Consider the following 19,838-nt stretch of genomic DNA (forward strand, 5'->3'; position numbering starts at 1 on the left):
AAAAACGAAACCATCCCTAGCTTATCCTTAAGCTTAAAAAACATTTGATAATGCTATATAATCTTCACAATAATTTGAAGTTTATGTGATAAGTTATATATTTGTCAATAAATATTGTGCCTTCGTAAAATCGAGAATTTTTAATATTTAAGATGATATGTATTGATAGTTGCAACAGTTTTCATGTTACTTACAGTGAAGTTACCAAAAACACCTACACTCTTTCATAATTTTATTTTTTTATTCATCTGCTTATTGCTTCATTATGTCACTTCCTTAGTTTTATCCTGAATGTTAAAAACATTTGACCTTGACAATAACTAGTTAAACTTTGTGATTTAAATAATGTATTTCTTTCGTGAGTATCTTGCTTTGGCGAGGTGGAGTATTTCTGACATATAGCTACATATTTTATTGATTTTATTTCATGATTTTATTTCAGCCTTTGTATTCTTGTTGCCTTTTGGAGTATGCTATAAATATAAGGCATAGTTTCGTTCATAAACCATTGTTAAAAATAGAATATATTAATTTAAAAAAATTATGCTATTAAGGTTTAGCTTATCCGTTATTACCTTATGAATCTTTGACCCTTATTGCCGACCCTTAATGTCGAATTCTTATTCACACGGCGTGCGCCCGTTTCCTACCACACATGTCATTATTCTGTAAATATGTTGAAATGGTGATCAGTGCACCCCGAATAAAAGTGGTTACAATTATTTTGAATTCACTTCACGCTATTGCAAAAAAGGATTCCTTCTAATTAACATCCAGTATTCAAACGATATGACCTTAAATTGCGCAAAATTAAGCGTATTTTGTTATTTTTTCAGCATCATTAATTCTGTTTATTTTTGTTAAGCGCCATATAATCACTTAAAAAAAACGTAAAATACTTTGTTTTGTATTTCCCGAACACTTCCCGAACAACATCAAAATATTGCTTACTAACATGCAAGGGAAGAAACTGAGTGTGCGTTTTATTCATTAAGCATCCTTTTTTTCCAGCTTGTTATAAATTAAGCTAGCTGACTAGCCGAAACCTTGTTTGAACTAATACCAATAAACAATTTTTGATTACTAAGTACATTGGATTAAGCAAAAATATGCTTATATGAGCTACTAAGTTTCAGTAAACTAGGCAAACATAATAAATTTTACAGTAAAAATGTAAACTTTTTGGAGAAATAGAAAGAATATGTTCGCATTGGTCAGCTAGCCAACATAAAAGTTGCCACGGATTCACAATTTCAATAAATATTGATAATTTTTGTCAGACTATTAAACTGATAGCCTCTATCTTCCAATGTGCCAGTTGAAAATTATAAAACAAAAATTTGTTAAAATTAAGGTCAAAGCAGCAAAGTAAAAAATTTAATTTAACCTAACTTCGCTACCTCAGCTGATCATGTAAAGGCTTATTAACAGATAACATGAAGAAAAAGTCAAAAAGGAGTTTTACCAAATAGAATTAAAGTTTTTATTGTGTTGAAAGTAAAATAAAGGTAAAAAAGAAAATTAATAAGGCAGGTTTTGCTATTAATAGAGAAAATCATTTATATAATCCTAAAAAAAACTATAACATATATTATATTATATAGTTAGCACTTTCATCAGTGGTGAAGACATTGGATAAGATTTTGATCAAATTATTCGGAAATATTAAAAAAACTTAAGGCTCATCTCTATTTGTTGAAATATTTCCCAGACAAGAAAATTTTCTTCAGATATTTTTCCCAGGCAGGGAAATTTTAATATCGAATCTAGATATTGGCAGCATACGTAATGTTAACAAAATCACAATTTCTGGATAATAATTTGTTAAGAATAATCAAAAATTAATTAATTATTTTTGTATTACACATAGTGTACACTTAGAACCGAAACCAGGTTTCGAAATATTTTTTAAAAATGTATTTTTATACTAATAAGTTGTCTATCTATTCGTGTATCAAAATGGTACCAGAGTAGTGATAGCTCCTTTGATCTAGCGCTATATCAGCAAAAAAACGAGGGTACAAATACTAAGAAACCGTAATATTTTAATAAGATATTTGCAAGACGAAGTGTATAGTTGTAGCCATTTTGATATTTTCTTTTTGATCCTTTTTCAACTTTTCAAATTTTATTTAGAATTTTTATGTTTTCATATGTTAGGATAAACATTCTACCACGCTATTTAGCCATGCATTGATCTCAAACAAAACAATTTTAAAATTTTTGCAAATAATGTAGCTACCTGTAACACGAAAAGCAGCCTAACCCAGAGATAGCTTGCTAACTAGTCCTTTTTATGCTGTTCTGGTGAGACTTTTATTAAATTTGGTATTAGTGCTTTTCATTCTAGCCAACATATTGTTTCTTTTGTGTTATTTTCACTAATGTGATTTTTACTAATCTGCAACTTGGATTGTGGAACACTATAGATCTCCAACGCAAAAGTGAAAGCTTATTTAAATTGACGATTAATTTTGCAAGCTTCATAAATTTTGCAGATATCGTACAAAATAAAATTACTGGGTGATTGTTTCAGCTGGGTTGGGTAATGTGTGTTTTTAATTAAACGTATGATGCAAAAAAGTATTATTTAAAGAGAAGTACTTTTGAAATGTTCCTGTGTGAAGTGATCACGGTGGTATATTAACCTTTACTAACCGCTCTACCCGGAGTTAATAACGATTAATCTTTGTTAATGGAAATTACTTTGCAAAGTAAAAAATGCTGGGCGTCTGTTTTTTCTATGACAGGCTATTGACATTTTACAAATTATTTTCTTTGATGTTATATCAATTTCTGCATTTTATCAACAGGGCTTAACATATTTAAAAGTCACTTAAACTGCCCAATTCAAAATAATAATAATGATAGTGAGAGTGATTTTTGCTATTAAACAGTTAACATAAAAGTGTTCCGGAAATACGAAACAAAGCATATTACGCTTTCTTTAAGTGATTATGTGACGCTTAACAAAAATAAACATAGTCAAATCATAGCAAAAAATGACAAAATACACTCAAGTTTGCGCAATTAAAGGTCAATACTGAATGTCAGTTACATGCAATGCCTCTTTCTATAGCTGTAATAGCGTAGGTGCGAATTCGATATAATTGTACCCAGAGTTATCCGGGGTGCACTCTCAATACCCAATATTGATCAGCATTCCAACATATTTTCAGAATAATCACACGGGTGGTAGGAAACGGGCACAGGTCGTGTGAATGAGAATCTTACATTTGCAACAAGGGTCAAAGACTCATAGAATAACGGATGAGCTATACCTTTTATAGGATAAATATTTTGAATTAATATTTTCTATTTTGATCAATGGTTTGTTTAGGAACGAAACTATGCCTTAGTATTCATAGCAAACTACAAAAGGCAGCAAGTACACAAAAAGTGAAATCATAAATATGTGACTATATGCCAGAAATACTTCACTTTACCAAAGCAAGATATTCATAAAACAAATTCGTAATTTAAATCACAAAGTTTAACTAGTTATTATCAAGGTTAAACGATTTTAACCTCTAGCACAAAACTAAGGAAGTGTTTGCTTGGGACATGGCATTGCAATAATGAAGTAATGCGTTAAGAGATTGAAAAATATAATTGTGAAAGAGTGTAGGTGTTTGTTGTAACTTCACCGTTAGTAACATGAAAACTGTCGCAACTATCAATACATATTATCTTAAATATTAAAAATGCTTGATTTTACCAAGGCACAGTATTTATTGACCCATAAACTTCAAATAATAATTGTGAAGATTAACCTTATCAAAATGTTTGTTAACCTTAAGGTTAAGTTAAGGATGGTTTCGTTTTTACCTGGCTCGGGACATGACATTGCAACAATGAAGTAATACGCAAATGGATTTAAAAATAAATTTGTGAAAGAGTGTAGGTGTTTGTTGTAACATCACAGTAAGTAACATGAAAACTGTTGCAATTATCAATACGTCCCATCTTACCATTCCTCTCTTTAATTCTGAGTAGCAATCAAAGTTTTATTTGATTCATTTTATACCGAAATTATTTTTTGCAATAAATATTATTTTGATCAGCATTTTAAGTTACACACAATAGGTGCAATGGTTTAAATGTTTTAAAGATTATCTTTCATAAGGTCAGGTCTAAGTCTATTCCTTTGTTGCTTTGCATCACTGGAATTTTCGTTAGAACAAACGTAGGTGCTTAGCTATGCTTGTTTTATTGTAACTGTAAATCATAAATTATTATTAAATTAGGCTCGGAGTTAGACTAGGACTGATCATCAACGTTCATTGCCATGCCTTCTATATACAATAGAACCTTTTAAAAGAATAGGAGAAAATAGATACAGTTATGGTTGTTTAGATTTCTTCTAAATGAAAATTGTAAAAACTAAGAATTATAAAAGAGTGGGGTGGCAGGGTGAAATTAATGATGTGCGGAGGATCAATCTGGCTGGAGGCGGATTTCGACGTGAAGCAATAATGTAAAGCAGTGGGAACATAATTGTTATGGGTTTTATTTAAAATGAAAAACGTTGTGGGTTATGCCATGTTAATAAATGTGAGCTGCAGACACAACGTTCTATATCTAAAGAATATTCAAATAAAGATTATAATCATATGACAAGTTATTAGTACTAATAAGTACCATTTAGTAAAAATTGTTTAATTGCTACAATTACTCTCATCTTGACCAAGATCCATCTATTGTTGAAGAAATTGCTTCGACTGGAACAGTAAAATCAATAATAAGTAAGTAACACAATTGTTAATATTAATGATGCAATACAACACTGTAATAATGATTATGTGCGAAAACACTGAGGAGTAACAAAGGGGATAACATGAATAAAAGGTTACATTAAAAAAAAATTTGCTAGCCTCCATCAAAATATCCAATCATCAGAATGAACCAATTCCATTTGCTGAATGAGAATTATGTGAATAGCCTCTCTCATCTTCCTCTTTCCTAAAAATTCTTATTTTTAGTCTATTGGCAAGCAAATACTAATTACGTTACTCGGTAAAGAGTTATTCAAAATACTTAGCTAGTTAAAGATTGTTTTAGTTTAAATAAGTAACGAATAATTAAACATTGTATATTCTGCATACTATTTGAACAGCTACTGAATTATTAATTTATCCTAAAGATGCACGATGCATGTAATGCGGCCATAAGGTGTATCACCCGTGCTTATTGCGATAGGAATAAATTAAAAGTGAGACTGTACATTATAGTCTTTTGGTAAAATAAACTGAACCTTTTTGACTTAGTTAGTTATCCTTCAAATTATTACATATAAAGCCAGTTTACGCAACAATCATAACTTCTTTTTAGAGGTATAAATTACTTTTTTAAGGCTTTTTAGTATAGCATTTATAACAAATGCAGTCCCTCTCATCAAAACAAACTTACGATTGTACTGCAATGTATTATATTTTGCAGACTGCATCTTAATTTTTGAAAATACTATTAAAAAAGCAGAAAATCATAAAAATTAATTATTCCTTAACAGTTTGCTTGCAATAGTTATCCCAATAAAGTGGGTATATAGTTTCTGTGGTCTGGTTATTACACAATGTTATTCAGGATATGCGAGGATGCAGAGTAACATCAATGAGATCTGACTTTTTTTACTAACTCTTAATTTCGATATAACACAGTTGAAGATAATGAAACATAACACTCTTTAAAGGTTGAAGTTTGAACTATTTTTAAGGCTCGGAAATATATGGTAGCGTCATCTTGTACTTAATGACATCATTTAATTATTTTTTCTTAATTTTCCTTACTGACACACACTTGTACCAAATTCTATGTTCCTTCGTCATTCTCGGAGGGATGGAGGGAGGGGGAAGCTGAGGATGAAAACACACTGTTTTACCGTTTAGGTTTAATACTCCGAGTATTTTCTGTTGGAATAGAGTCTTCAGGGCATAAGAATTGTTAAATGCGAAATAAAAAAGCCATATTGGCAGAATAATAAAACTCGTAATAATTATCGGATGGTACCGACTCCAATATATTGCTAAATTAGTCGAGTTTATCAACTTAAGCCGAAAAGTATTCTATGAGCCTTTAGGCGATTAAATATATCGAAAGTTAATTCAAACCAACATAGTTGTCACATATCACGTATCTTCCGATTTATTGGCGTTATTTTGCCAATTTACGTCGTCAAACTCACATTTACTAATCTAATAAAAGCCTTCTCTTAGCACATTTGTACTGAAAATCAGAAATACATATCTAGCTCGTTGTATATTTTAGCCAATCAAATTTAAGGTATTTGATCGATGAGATTTCATTTCATATTTCATTTTTAAATGATCTTTATTGACTTCAATTTTTTCGTCGTTTTTATATAAATTGGAACCATCGTTTCCAGGACGAACTCTAATATTTTTTTAATTAAACTACTATGCCTTACCTCAATTTTTCTCTCTTTTCAAACACATTCACATGCTTTGCCTCACCATAAAAAAGAGGTTAAAATCTTTCGAAGGAGCAACTATAGAGAAACAATGCAGTACTGCTAAGACACGGTTATTATTAGGCAAATTTAAAGTGGTTTAAATAATGATGATCTTTTTATTTTATATGTATATGTGAACTAGGATGCTTAATTAATTAAGAAGGGGCATGTGGTTATTTTTTTAATTAATTAAGAATAATTAAGATTAATTAAGAAGGGGCACAGTACAGCATGTGATTATTTTTTTTGTGAATTCAAAATAATAATGTTTAAATGTTGGATGCGTTGCAGTATACCTAGAATAATAATTACCAATTTAAAGGGTATTGTGCAAAACTGATGTCTTTTTTCCATGTTAACTGCCATTCTTAAGAACTTACATTAGTTGAAGTTTAACTCTTATTCGCATAATACAATTACATGATTTCTTTAATGGAGGTGTTTGTTAAATATATACTGTCTGCTACAACATTGTGATTTGCAAAAAAAAGTCTATTTACTTACGCTGCTCGAATAATATGACGTCATAAATTGAGGTGAAGAAAATAATGTGCCTTCGTCAATTGATGTCATTCATACAAAGTAGTTTTTAAGAATAAAGAACCTGGTGTCCACTTACTAACTAGAAATTATATATAAAAAAACGTTAGTTATAATGGCTGTAGTTTACGGGCGTCAAATTTACATTTTTTAGCCTTTTTTGCTTGTCTGCTTGTTTTTTTGTTGTGAACACTAATTCTTTTAATACACAGATCTCTGTTTTAGAACTTCGCTATTTCCTTCTGTTTTTGTTCCATATAGAAACCATGCCAAAGTAAATGAATGAACTTTTTTAATGTGTCACGGTTCTTTAATTGATATAATATTTATTATACGAAAGTAATAAACGTCATCTATTTTGATACTATAATTGCTTTTGCCAGTTTATCCTGATGCTATATAAATATAAAAAAATTGTAATCCTCTTGGGAGTAGTAATATAGATAGCGGTCTATTAACATCGTCTAATATTACCCACGAGGTAAAATAATGTTGTGTTTAGTATACGATCGGAATCTGGTCCCAAGCTGGAACCAATTTGAACAGCCACTACCAACCAGCTTGCATTAACTTCATTCTTCTGCAAAGAAATTTTAGGCTTCAAGGAAAATGACTTCACCATAACTAAGTTATTGTATTTTTCTTTTAGTTTTTACCCTACACTATCAACATGGAACAATCACATACCCTATGCAGATCATCATTATGGACGTTCCTTCATGATTTACTCGAAAAGGACGATACAAAACATATTGTGACCTGGACGAATAGAGAATCTTATGAATTTCGAGTCATCAATACTGAAGAATTGGCAAAGACATGGGGAAGATTAAAGGGCAGAAGTAATATGACGTATGCTAAATTTTCGCGTGCACTTAGATATTATTACCGAAAAGGAGTCGTCGAAAAGGTAGTTTGATTTTTACCAATATCCTATCTAGTCCGAAATTTATAGGATTTTTGTTATATTGATACTTCTTTCTGCTAATGTTACCACAATTTTAATGACCTTTCTTCTTTTTTACAGGTCTCAAAGAAACGTTTTACTTATCGATTTATACTATCCAACCGAACGCAGCCGATTTTGCAACCTAACAAAGTATCCTCACGTAGACCTTCAGCAATAATGATTGAAGATGAAATTAGCTCAGTCAGCAATGCAATAACTTCTTACAGCACGAACCTTTTACCTATAAGTATTCCATCAATTTGCAATACTTCCAGTCAGTTTAATGACAATTTTCATTGGACATATTCAAACAATCAAAGTAATCACTTCGGTAGTGCAACCTCGCATTATCAACTTCCAGTTGTTTCTACAACAAATTTGCAAAAATCCTCTCAGAGACAAAAAAGCCCAAAAGAAGAGGCAATCGCCAAATTAGCAGATTACCTGAAAGAAAGTACTGATTGTGAACTACCAATATTTTCTTTTGCATCAAACACGGTTGATACTGTTGGTAAAGAAGAGAGACAACAGTTTTCGAACGGCATTACACCCAGCAACAATATCTTCAGTGAAACTTTAAATGTCACTTCATACTTCTTTTCAGAGTTAAGCAATAATCAACCCGCACCATTTGCATCACGTAATGCCCTACCACAATCTGGTGCAACTTCATCCACTTCACCAAAACTTCAGCACAGTGATTCTTTTGATACCTGCAGCGTGTCCAGCGAAAGCAGTTACCTTTCAAATTTAAGCCAAGACACTTCGCCATACTGTCACATTGAGTTAGAAGATAGTCAGGACGCATTCATGCCGGACAGTTGTGGTGAACAAGACCACACGATGTTTGCAATATGCACAGATTTACAGGATTTATATGAATGCTGAGCAATACTATTCTGGTTGGTTCTAAATTAAGACCCCAAGAAGGAAAACATGGCTTTTCCAACAATTTGCAAACCTTGCGAAGTAACTGCGTTTATTTTCAAGGACGTACAATGTTATTTTTATTATTTATCTGCTTGTACATTTTAAAAAATATTTTTGTAAGTAGCTAGTATTTATGGGAAGAATAATGGAGAAAACACGTACTTGTTTGTTTGTTTTTTTTCCTCTAAAGAAATGTGTTTGTCACAGCTAAAGAAAAGTTCAAGAGCCTAGCTAAGGGGAATGTAATGAATCTTTTTTCCAGTAGAACTCCACCCTTAGTTTTATTTTATTAAATAACGCAACATCTATCATCAGGGTTTTGAAACACGCAATAGTAAATCTAATAGTGCAGTTTCAAAAAACTTATCAGAGCCTCTCCCTTATAAAAAGAAACACTTATGTTTTTTTATGAAAGGATGTGTTTACAGGATGTGTTTACAGAGTTGACTTAAAATGTCTTTTTACCTACGCTGTCCGTTAAAAAATTACAAACATTTAAATCACGTCACTTTCGACTTGGCTTGACTCAAGTTTCGATAACTAAGCCTTCCTATTTCCTTGTAAAGAATTAATTAATCAATTTTATCGATAATTACTTCTTATTATGCCTTTTATTAGGACATTAGCTTATTTTTTCCGGGTATTGAAACCTAGGGAATAATTTTTTTTCTTGCATAATTCGAAAATGTTTTTATGCTTTACAGGGCCAAGGGGGATAAAGATTTGAAGTTATTTGCGGTTGTTAAAGAAATAGGAACTATCGTAAAACTACTATTTAAAATTATTATACAACTGAAAAAAAGTTAAAGGAAGTAATAAGTATATCTACTCATGTCTGCTTAACAGAGGTCATTCTGATATGAAATGTTGACGTGTTCGCTTGACGGAGTGTTCGTTTTTAAGAGGTTGCGCTGTGAATGTTTATTTAAGAATTTATCAAATTACAGATTACACTGTCCATTGTTTATTACGCTGTCTGCTTTTTATTATTTTTTTTTCATATAGGAAAGACTAGAGAAATTCCATGCTTATTACTTTCGAAATAAGTTTATTTGTATATCGACTTTGTCTAAAGCACTCTTGGTTTCTGTTTTTAACCAAAGCAATTTAAGGCCCGAAATTGTTTTGTGTGGAAAAAATAATCATGATCCAATTAATAAGCGCTTGAAGTAAGTAAAAAACTAATTTTTTGCACTTGTTTTAATTGTCATTGTACGTCACTTTCGACTTAACTCAACTTTCGATATGGCTTAATTAGCAGCACTTAAGATTCCCTTATATGGAAATACCAAGTTTATCTTGTAAAAGAATGCCTATAATAAAATTATATTTTAATGAGAGGACTTATGACGTTTTGAGCTGCAATTAAGTTTTTTCCTCTGTTTTATTAGACGTAACAATGCATAATTATAATCTTAATTAAGATGGTTTTCATCACGGCTTGTGGTTATTCTCATTACTTTAGGCATTTAAACATTTTTTTCTCTTGTGCTAAAAATATCACGCAATGACGTACTCTCCTATTCAACACGATCTTATCACGATTTATGTTCGTTCATGGAATTACCGAAATGAATAAAACATATTATAGAAAGTGCAGAAGCAGCAAAATCGACTTAAGGAAGCCCGTGTGGACGTAAGAAAATTTTCTACGTAGCCTAAATAAGACTGACCCCTTTTATTCAGGTGCAAAATTGAATACAGAAGTCGAAATATATATTTTTATGTACTGAAGTTCATCCGTAAATGCATCCGTACCTTTGCTATTACAAAAACACCGGAATTACGTTAACCGTTAAGCGCTTTTAAGACAGATTTGATTTTCAAGACGGATGTCGAAGTTGTACAATAATGTTACTTCGTCACTTCCGTTATGACTTTTAGTTTCGTTGTCTCAACTTTCGATAGTTTAAATTACGCAACAACTAAGCGCTTATTCTTCCGCATTTAATTAGTTTCGACTTGTAAATTAAACCATAAATATATCAATCTTACGTTTTTAAATTGGTAGTCCTATTGACGGCGCCAGATGTTTGCTTTGTCTGTTTATAGCGATAATTCCTTACTGTCGAAGACGTTAGATATTTGCTTTGTGCATAATGTATATAAGTGTTTTAATCATTAAAAGAGATATCTGAAATTGCATAGGGCCCCTCTTCTGTACCAGACTTGTTATAAACGTGCATCTCATATTGAAAAAAGTGTTTTTAAGACAATAGGCTCTTATGGTGTCTATCCGCTACGTCAGATGACTGCGGTCTCTTTGATGCCAGGCTAAGTAATTGTTGTGTCGATGAGTGCTTGTCGTATCTTTTGGTGATGTGAGGAGTTTACCGTATCTTCAAAGAGGATTTATTTGTCATGTCTATTTAAAGACTGTTTGCCGTATGTACTTATGGCATTAGATGCTTGTCATATCTAGTCATAACGTTTTCTGATTGCTGTGCTACTGCAACACCGGGCATAAATCAGGGGAAGGGAAAGCGGAAATTCAAAATTCGCAAGCTGACGTGTGCCCACCCATAATTCTCCGATCCCTCGGCACTTTCCAGGCCAAGGAGCAGATTGCTCCATAATGCTGAAATTCTGGCATGTGCAGCCAGAGCATTCACTTGGTCCGTCCACCAGCAAGAGTAAAACCTTTGCAGCCTTATGACTGCTGAGGACTGAATGATTAATGTTATGTCCATGGTTATTTATTAGGCCCTCTTAAGCTTTCTCTGTTGCCATGTTCAAGAGACTTTTTTTTACCTTGCGAATATGTTCGACATTGCATTATAAAGTTTGTCCTGTTTTATAGCTTTTACATAACAATAAATACACGATATTTTGTTGCCAACACGATGACGACACCTGTAAATTTCCATTTTATTGCAAATACACTGCGAATTTCGACGTTTTCAGACTCGTTTATTGCAAATACACTGCGAATTTCCACGTTGCCAGACTCGTTTATTGGAAGAACACTGCGAATTTCCACGTTGCCAGACTCGCTTATTGCAAATACACTGCGAATTTCCACGTTGTCAGAATCTTTTATTGCAAATACACTGCGAATTTCCACGTTGTCAGAATCTTTTATTGCAAATACACTGCGAATTTGAACGTTGTCAGAATCTTTTATTGCAAATACACTGCGAATTTGCACGTTGTCAGGATCTTTTAGTGCAAATACACTGCGAATTTCCACGTTGTCAGAATCTTTTATTGCAAATACACTGCGAATTTCCACGTTGTCAGAATCTTTTATTGCAAATACACTGCAAATTTCCACGTTGTCAGACTCGTTTATTGCAAATACACTGCGAATTTCCACGTTGTCAGAATCTTTTATTGCAAATACACTGCGAATTTCCACGTTGTCAGAATCTTTTATTGCAAATACACTGCAAATTTCCACGTTGTCGTAATCTTTTAGTGCAAATACACTGCGAATTTCCACGTTGTCAGAATCTTTTATTGCAAATACACTGCGAATTTCCACGTTGTCAGAATCTTTTAGTGCAAATACACTGCGAATTCCCACGTTGTCAGAATCTTTTAGTGCAAATACACTGCGAATTCCCACGTTGTCAGAATCTTTTATTGCAAATACACTGCAAATTTTCACGTTGTCAGAATCTTTTATTGCAAATACACTGCGAATTTCCAAGTTGTCAGAATCTTTTATTGCAAATACACTGCGAATTTTTCAAATTCCAAAGCAAGTTTACTTATAGATTGTAATGATCAGTACTTTTTAGTTTGCGCAATTTTTTTTTTAGGAATGTTAAGAAGTCATTATGTTTTATAGCCATACATGGTTAGGGTAACTCCATATATGGTCTGTATAAAAACGTTTCGCAACACAATATTTCTTTGTATCCACGTATAATGTTATTGATGGAATTTCAAAAATTCCCTGAAATGTAATTTTTAGAATTCTGAAGACGACGTTTTCAAAAACATACCGTTAGGATTTCTGAGCAGGTGATTGGTCTAAGAATTGCCGTTGCTATTACTGTTATAATTAGATAAGCTGTATGTATTTTGCTGTTAGAGAACGATGTAAGTCCATCATTTCCGCTTACGGATATTGTCAGACTTTCAACAATAAATAAGCAATTGGGATTCCGAGGAATTTAACGTAAATCTGTTCTGGTTCTCATCTTTCGTAATGTTCACATGAAATGATATTTTTCTAAGAAAATAGAAAAAAAGATGGTAATTGACCCATCCGTTTGAGTAAACACACATTTTTAAGGAAAATATGCTTTTTATACTTCTCATATAATCATCTGTTTATTGAATCGACTATCTGTAGAAGCGTAGCGAACTAGGGTGCAAGGGCGGGCCACCGTTTTTTCCTGAAAAAAAGTATATACGAAATTTTTCTTCATTTTTGACAAAATTTTATACCATAGTCCTAAAATTTAGACTGTATTTGAGCCAATTTAGATGTTAAATTCGAAGATTTTCCTAAGCAAATTGATATAAAAGGCCAATAAATTAACAATCTCGCTCCCTCAACTGAGAACTTGTGACTACACTTGTGGCTTAGTTATTTTCTCTACCTTCGAAACATAATTTATAATCCTTGGAGGTGCGTACAAAACATTAACCGTATCAGCTGCTTCTTGCAAGCCCGTCTTCTTTTGCTAAAGAGAGCGAAAATCACTCTAAGAATTTGTCATAACGTAATGTAGCGAAATTTAATATTGGTAGAAGTATTCTCATTTTGAGCTCATTTCGCGTTTCATGAATTTTGCCCTTTTAAATTGATTAAATTTTACAGGATTTAACAACTGTTTTCGAGATGAACTAAGCAAGACTTATAACTAAATCATTTAAAGCGATTGTGCAACCATAATGGCGTATGTCAGACCTTTTCTTAAATGCCACACTTGGTGGACTCGTGCTTCCCTGGCTAAACTTTCAATCATATACTTTACTGCTCACTGTGGGTAAAGATTGACATAATCAGTTTCGATTGCTTAACAAAGTCAAAGTTTACAAGATTTAACGTATAGTGGTCACGTTCTCTGTGTTATATGATCGCATCAAATATTGTGATTTCGACATCTCTTAATGTTTCTTTTGTCTTTATTAAATGACAACATTAAGTATATTACGTTTCTCATTGTACGTTCTATGTGCCTACGTCAAGTACTTCACAGTCACAAATGTTTTTCTTATCACATCGGAAATCTGTTTATGTTCTTTCAAATGTCATTAAGTTAAACCACACATCATCATTTTTTAAATTGCTTCCAAACGCAGTTTCTTGCCGCCATGACGTTAAGAACTCACAGAGAAATCTTTAACGGAAATGAATTTCGACAACGTGAAAGAATGATATTATTCGTTATTCCAGACAATTTAGTCAAAAAAAGTTTTCTTCGACAAGGTCGCTTACATGCTTTCTCACTTACGTATTTGCTCGCTCACGTGTTTGCGCGCTTACGTGTTTTCGCGCTCACGTGTTTGCTCACTCACGTGTTTGTTCGCTCACGAGTTAGTTCAGGTAGGCTAGCGCACGGTACTCATATTACATTATAAACTAGGACACCATTCTTGTTTTTAGGATTCTTGTTTTTGACCCTTTTTATTTACTCACTTCAGATCGGGGTTTTGGTTATTAGTTGCTTCGTGTTTTAAATTAATGTTAGTGGATATAAAAAATATATTTACATTTTGCGAGTATTAAATTTCGCCCGACGTCTAAGTGCCGACCGAGCTTGCGAGGTCGGTGCAATGACTGAGGGTGATATTTTTGGTACAGCAGGGGGTAATAGGTTATTATTGTATTTGTTAACCATCTAAGTTAGATAAAAATAAAAAATAAGAATTTTGGATTAGTGTTCATATAATATAATTCACTAGCACTACTTTTGTTAACACTCAAGGTCAAATTTCGAAACAGTCCTGTCTAAAAACAAACATTCTATTATAATTTGAAAGTCCCTATGGAATAAAACTTTGAAAACAAAACATTACGATGTTCGACACGAACAGCATACACGTTTTTTCAACTGGTTGCTACAAAACTGAGGCTGAAATATGGTCAAAAATTAAGCAACTGCTAAGCAACTGCCTAGGCTGAATTTTGGTAGAGTGGTAAGCAACTACACACAACTACACACTTAGCAACCACTTAGATCAGTCTTCCACGAAAAGAATCTGTACAAAAAATTCCGAAAACATCATCGGTTACTGACCATAAACCTCCTCTGTCCTTTATATTTACTAAATCAGAATTTTTTTCCCACATTTTTATTTGAGTGAAATAAAAAATAGTTGTAATGTTGATTTACTCTATTTGATGCTATTTTAAACTCATTGCCTGTGTCTGCTTTTTTACTTGCTCAATGAGATTCCAGGTTATATTACAGATGCATTTGTACTGATGAAGCAACCATTAAGTAACTTTGAGGCTGAAATTGCAAAAAGGCCTTAGCAACCACAGGCTGAACCGAAAAATCCAGTTGCTTATAAACAAAAACGTGTAATGTGTGAAGTTGAATGTTCAACTAAAATTTAGTTACAGCGAATATTGAAGTAACTTTTTTAACTAGCTAGCTAGCTAAGAATAACATTAGCTTCAACGAGTTTTATATTGACTGAGTAACCAAAAATCTGAAGAAGCAAATCTGAGAGGAGACGTGTTTGTTTTAATTTCGTCGTCCTGTATTTAGTATTTATGATAAAACTGGATATCAGATCATCGTTTTTTATGGACAATGTAGCTAGTTAACTAGCCATGCTGAAGAAGCATCCAGACAGAATGTTGCTGAATCTGGTTATTTTAACTGTTAAACTTGACATTGTTGTTGTTTCTATCCCATGATTTTATCGATAAATGTATTGTAAGGGTTAGATATATAATCATTTTCAATGCTTTTTAGAACTTGTTTTTCGTGCTTTTTTTAAGCTACCATTTTTCTTGACGACGGGCAATACCGCAAAATATCGGCCCGTCGTCAAGAGCACTAAGCCAATCAGAACCCGTATTGCCCGCTAGAAAAATCCAGACGGTTAACAATACTTTAAGCGACACAGAGAGGTTGGGTAAGTGGTGTCTTTTTATTTGGCTGTGACCTTTTGTATACATTTGATACGCGTGACCCATGATTACCGTTATTGAAGTAATGAAACAGAGCATGGAGGTCTCCATTCACAGAGCAATCAATTCAAATTTATTTTTACTTAGATAAATTGCGTAAGTCAATCAGATTGAATAAAAAAATCTAAAAAAGCAAAAATAAAAGTATTGTATGCATTAACTAACTTTTTTACACAACGATTTACAGCAAGTTAGAACGTGACCTTTTGAATTTCAAGGAAAGGAATTACAGTTATTCAGAACTGAAAGAATACATTGAAATAAGTAAAATGCAAATAGCAAAACGTTTTTTATTTTATTCATCAGCATACTTCTACGGAGCCTTAGTCATTCAAACATTTCAAAGGACTATTATACTATTCGATGTAAAAATATATGTTTTGAAATCTGCTAAGTTTAGATACGGAATAAATAAATGTCATTTGATATTGCAAATCCATGCATGACACAACTATGGATAAATAATACACATATCGCAGCTGTTAGAGTGAACAGTTGGGTTAGCAGAATTTTTGTAAAAATAGTTAAACAATAGAAGAAAAAGATAAATATAAACTTCATGGATAATGACCTTGATAAGAAAATTTCGAAAACATGTATTGTCCAGATTAGATATCAGTTTTAAATGGATTTTCTTAGAAAGAGAACAGCAGTGTTTAATGTAGGTTGCATCATATCATGAAAACTGCAAGTTAAATAGCTATGAACTTAAGCCATCGAGAACCTGGTGTAAAAAGCAAAAGACATTTCCTTCCTTTTTTCACCATAAATATTAGGTATGTAACGGTAAGTTTTAACGAACAATTTTGTCAGACATCCTCGTTCTCCGCGCACAAAAATTTGTCATGCTTATCCAAACGTGTTAGCTAGTGATATCAATTGCATGTTGCAGTATTTCAAAGTTTAATGTCTTTATTTTTAAAAAGACTCATTTAATGCAGGATATTTTCACGATTTCGCAAAGGCCAACGAATAAGTGCTACGTGCATTTTTTTCAAAGATTAGTTTTAGCTTAGTTTGAATCGAAGGTATACAAAAGGAAAAAATAATTTGTTTAACATCTTTGAACTGGACTATTCCTTTCCATTTCACAGAAAGACATGTCACTAGTCACCTCTGAAAATGTGAAGATCTAACATTCTGTCAATCGTTAGATTTGTATTGCCAGCGGAATGTGCATTTTTAGGACTTTCCGCCATCATGGAAGGTAACCATAGTAGCTAAACGGTTTGCCCATTGTGGGCATGCCGGACACAAAGACAACAAACGAAATATTGAGCATTAAAACGAACTGATAAGGAGGATTGACACAAAGATTTCCTGTATTTTAAATCGATTCCCCTTTACGGAGGTTATCACTATGACTCCTTTAGCTTTATCAACACACACCTTTACTTTGATAGCTTTATTTACAAATTTACCGAATTTCAATTTAACAAACCATGGGCATAACTCCTAACAACGTGCATTACTTATCTTAAATGTGAGTACCACGACCTGATATAAAAGGGTGTGTAAAGAGCTGGAAAAAAGCGTGCAAGTGTACAATAGTTTTGTAAAAGAAGCCCACCTTGGATGTCTTATCTCTGCATGTCATGTAGAATACGTCAGAAAAAATTAAAATCAATAAAATTCGGCTTAAGATTACCTAAAGTACATCGCTAGGACATTAAGTATTGTGGCCATATTTTTTTTCCTCCCTTGACGTCATAAGTCGCATAATAAAGACTTATAAGATTACATCAGATTAAAGTAACATACAGAACAAATTAAAATGGAATCTCATGTTATATACACACGAGATTAATATAGATTTCAACACATAGAAGATTGATTCGTTTGATGATGTTAGCTAGTGCACAATGAATTAATTTGACCAAAGTGTATGACCTATGAGGATAGAAATAGAGAAGAAAATTTGTTTGTTATTAGTTATACAATGGAATCATAGGCTCGTTGCGCTTGTCCAAGTATTTTTTGGTGAAAATGTAATTAGAGTAACATTCTCCTAACAAACGAACCGCGGGAATAGCTACTTATTGGATGTCAAATTGACCTTTTTGTGCTTAACTTAACAATTACACGCACATAAGTTGTATCTTGGTGCATCAACAAATCACATTAAGAAACATTCGTGTGGAGGTTTTGAAAATCGCTATTTTGAAATTTGTCGAAGGTGGAAAGCGTTGTCTACTGATTAACAAAATAAAAATAAATTAGAAGCGGCTGCAAAAGGATTTAATTACGTGTGATTCAGTAGTGTTTCGGGCATCCTTTCCTGAAGTTTTATGTTTGGCTCTTCATGATTTCGTCAGATATTATTAATTTGGTAGCATGTAAAATTTAATTTTTTCGCATAATTAACGAAAATGAAGTGTCAAGGGATATAATGGCGTGTAAAATTACATCTTATCACTACAAAAGTTATATAGATATTTTTACAGAAGTTTGTTTAGGGATAAAACTAGCCATGCAAATTAATCGCAAAGTGTGTTTGTATTTATTTTTTTGGTTATCAATTTTAATGTTCCTCTACATACAAGAACTAATGTTATGGTAGCTAGCTACAATTATGGCCAAAATATTTTTTGCCAAAGTATAAAACGGTAACCCTTTCCCCGTAGGTCAATGTTGGAGCTGTTTTTGTGAACCTTTTGTGCAAAATCAATATTCAATAGGAGGGAAAGCGGAAGTTTCAACTAAATTTTTTTCCGGCAAGATATTTTGTCCACATTTGCAGCTAGCAAAGTACTTGTGTGAAAGACAGTATGCAAAAATTGATAAACAAACCAAAAATTGTGTATTATATAATTTATTAAATTTTGCTCTACTCGAAGATAAAAAAACTGTAGACTCTGTAGTCGGTTATTGAAACGGTGGTAGCTGCATTTAAAGTTTGTGTGTAAAATGACACACAGATATTTTCAAGAGTTGTTTAGCACGAACAAGCCAGAAAGAGTTTTTTACCAAATCTTTATTCCTCTGATAATGGTATACCCTATTAAACAATATTTTGCAGAAAACTATGGATACCGTGTTTTATTAATTGTGGACGACGGAAAAGTGCTATGGATGTAACAAAAAGTCCAACCCTCAGTCCGTACGAAAGCCAAGAACTGCAAGAAGATTGTCAGATACTAACTTGTTGTCACGACAAATAAAGAAAATTCACAGTATAAACATTCTTAATATTCTCTACTTATATATGTCTGTAGGTCTTTGAGATAACTCGTTCTTACATGATGTATATACATTGTGTAAATGTACTTTTGTATGTCTAGCATGAGGTCCTTTTTCTTCTTGAAATTGAATTTTCAACGCTAAATAACTAACTGGGGTGCTTGCATTGCTTTAAAGATTTACTTTACAATGTTAAGCCTTCTCTTGACACATTTTGAATATGTGACAGATGACATAATAGCTATTTTTTATTAACACGTGCTTTTGCTTTTAAGTCAAGTTTATAACAGCTGTCTATTTATTTATAAATGTATAAACAAGGGAAATCACATTTTTCCACTGACAATATAAAATGCTAAGAGGGTATATACACAAAGTGTATATACCCTCTATGTTGACAAAGGGACAGCACTTCTCAAGAAGACGGGCTTTCCCTCGATTTAAGTACATTCTACTCTCGATAAGTGGAACCCTGGATAAGTGGAACTTTCATTTACTGGAACCAATTTTCCCCGGTCCCTTGGATTTGCATTAACAAACCTACCTTAATTATTCGGATAACTGGAACCCTCGATAAGTGGAACTTTCGATAAGTGGAACCACTGTTTTAGTAGCTTGAGCAATATTTATTTATATAAGTGGAAATTTCCTAAAAGAAAAATCATTTG

At 32.6% G+C, this 19,838-nt stretch overlaps 1 protein-coding gene across 2 annotated transcripts; it reads left to right on the forward strand.

Annotated features, from left to right (window-relative positions):
* Positions 1–7,226: 7,226 nt before the first annotated feature.
* LOC130622432 (ETS domain-containing protein Elk-3-like) lies at positions 7,227–9,049 on the forward strand. 2 transcript variants are annotated; one of them, XM_057437896.1, is made up of 3 exons: positions 7,227–7,490; positions 7,659–7,919; positions 8,037–9,049. In XM_057437896.1, the coding sequence occupies exons 2-3, from the start codon at positions 7,680–7,682 to the stop codon at positions 8,844–8,846; spliced, it is 1,050 nt and encodes a 349-aa protein (XP_057293879.1). In that variant the 5' UTR covers positions 7,227–7,490; positions 7,659–7,679; the 3' UTR covers positions 8,847–9,049. The 2 variants fall into 2 exon arrangements, with proteins under 2 accessions (XP_057293879.1, XP_057293880.1); XM_057437897.1 differs by lacking the exon at positions 7,227–7,490 and having other exon boundaries at positions 7,633–7,919.
* Positions 9,050–19,838: the final 10,789 nt, after the last annotated feature.

Source organism: Hydractinia symbiolongicarpus, chromosome 12 (genome assembly GCF_029227915.1).
Source record: "Hydractinia symbiolongicarpus strain clone_291-10 chromosome 12, HSymV2.1, whole genome shotgun sequence".
NCBI lineage: Eukaryota > Metazoa > Cnidaria > Hydrozoa > Anthoathecata > Hydractiniidae > Hydractinia > Hydractinia symbiolongicarpus.

Bases quoted from the DNA above. Each gene is read 5' to 3' on its own strand.
- LOC130622432 (XM_057437896.1), top strand. From the start codon at position 7,680: ATGGAACAATCACATACCCTATGCAGATCATCATTATGGACGTTCCTT. The intron at 7,920-8,036 runs GTAGTTTGATTT...TCTTTTTTACAG, and splicing joins GAAAAGGAGTCGTCGAAAAG to GTCTCAAAGAAACGTTTTAC.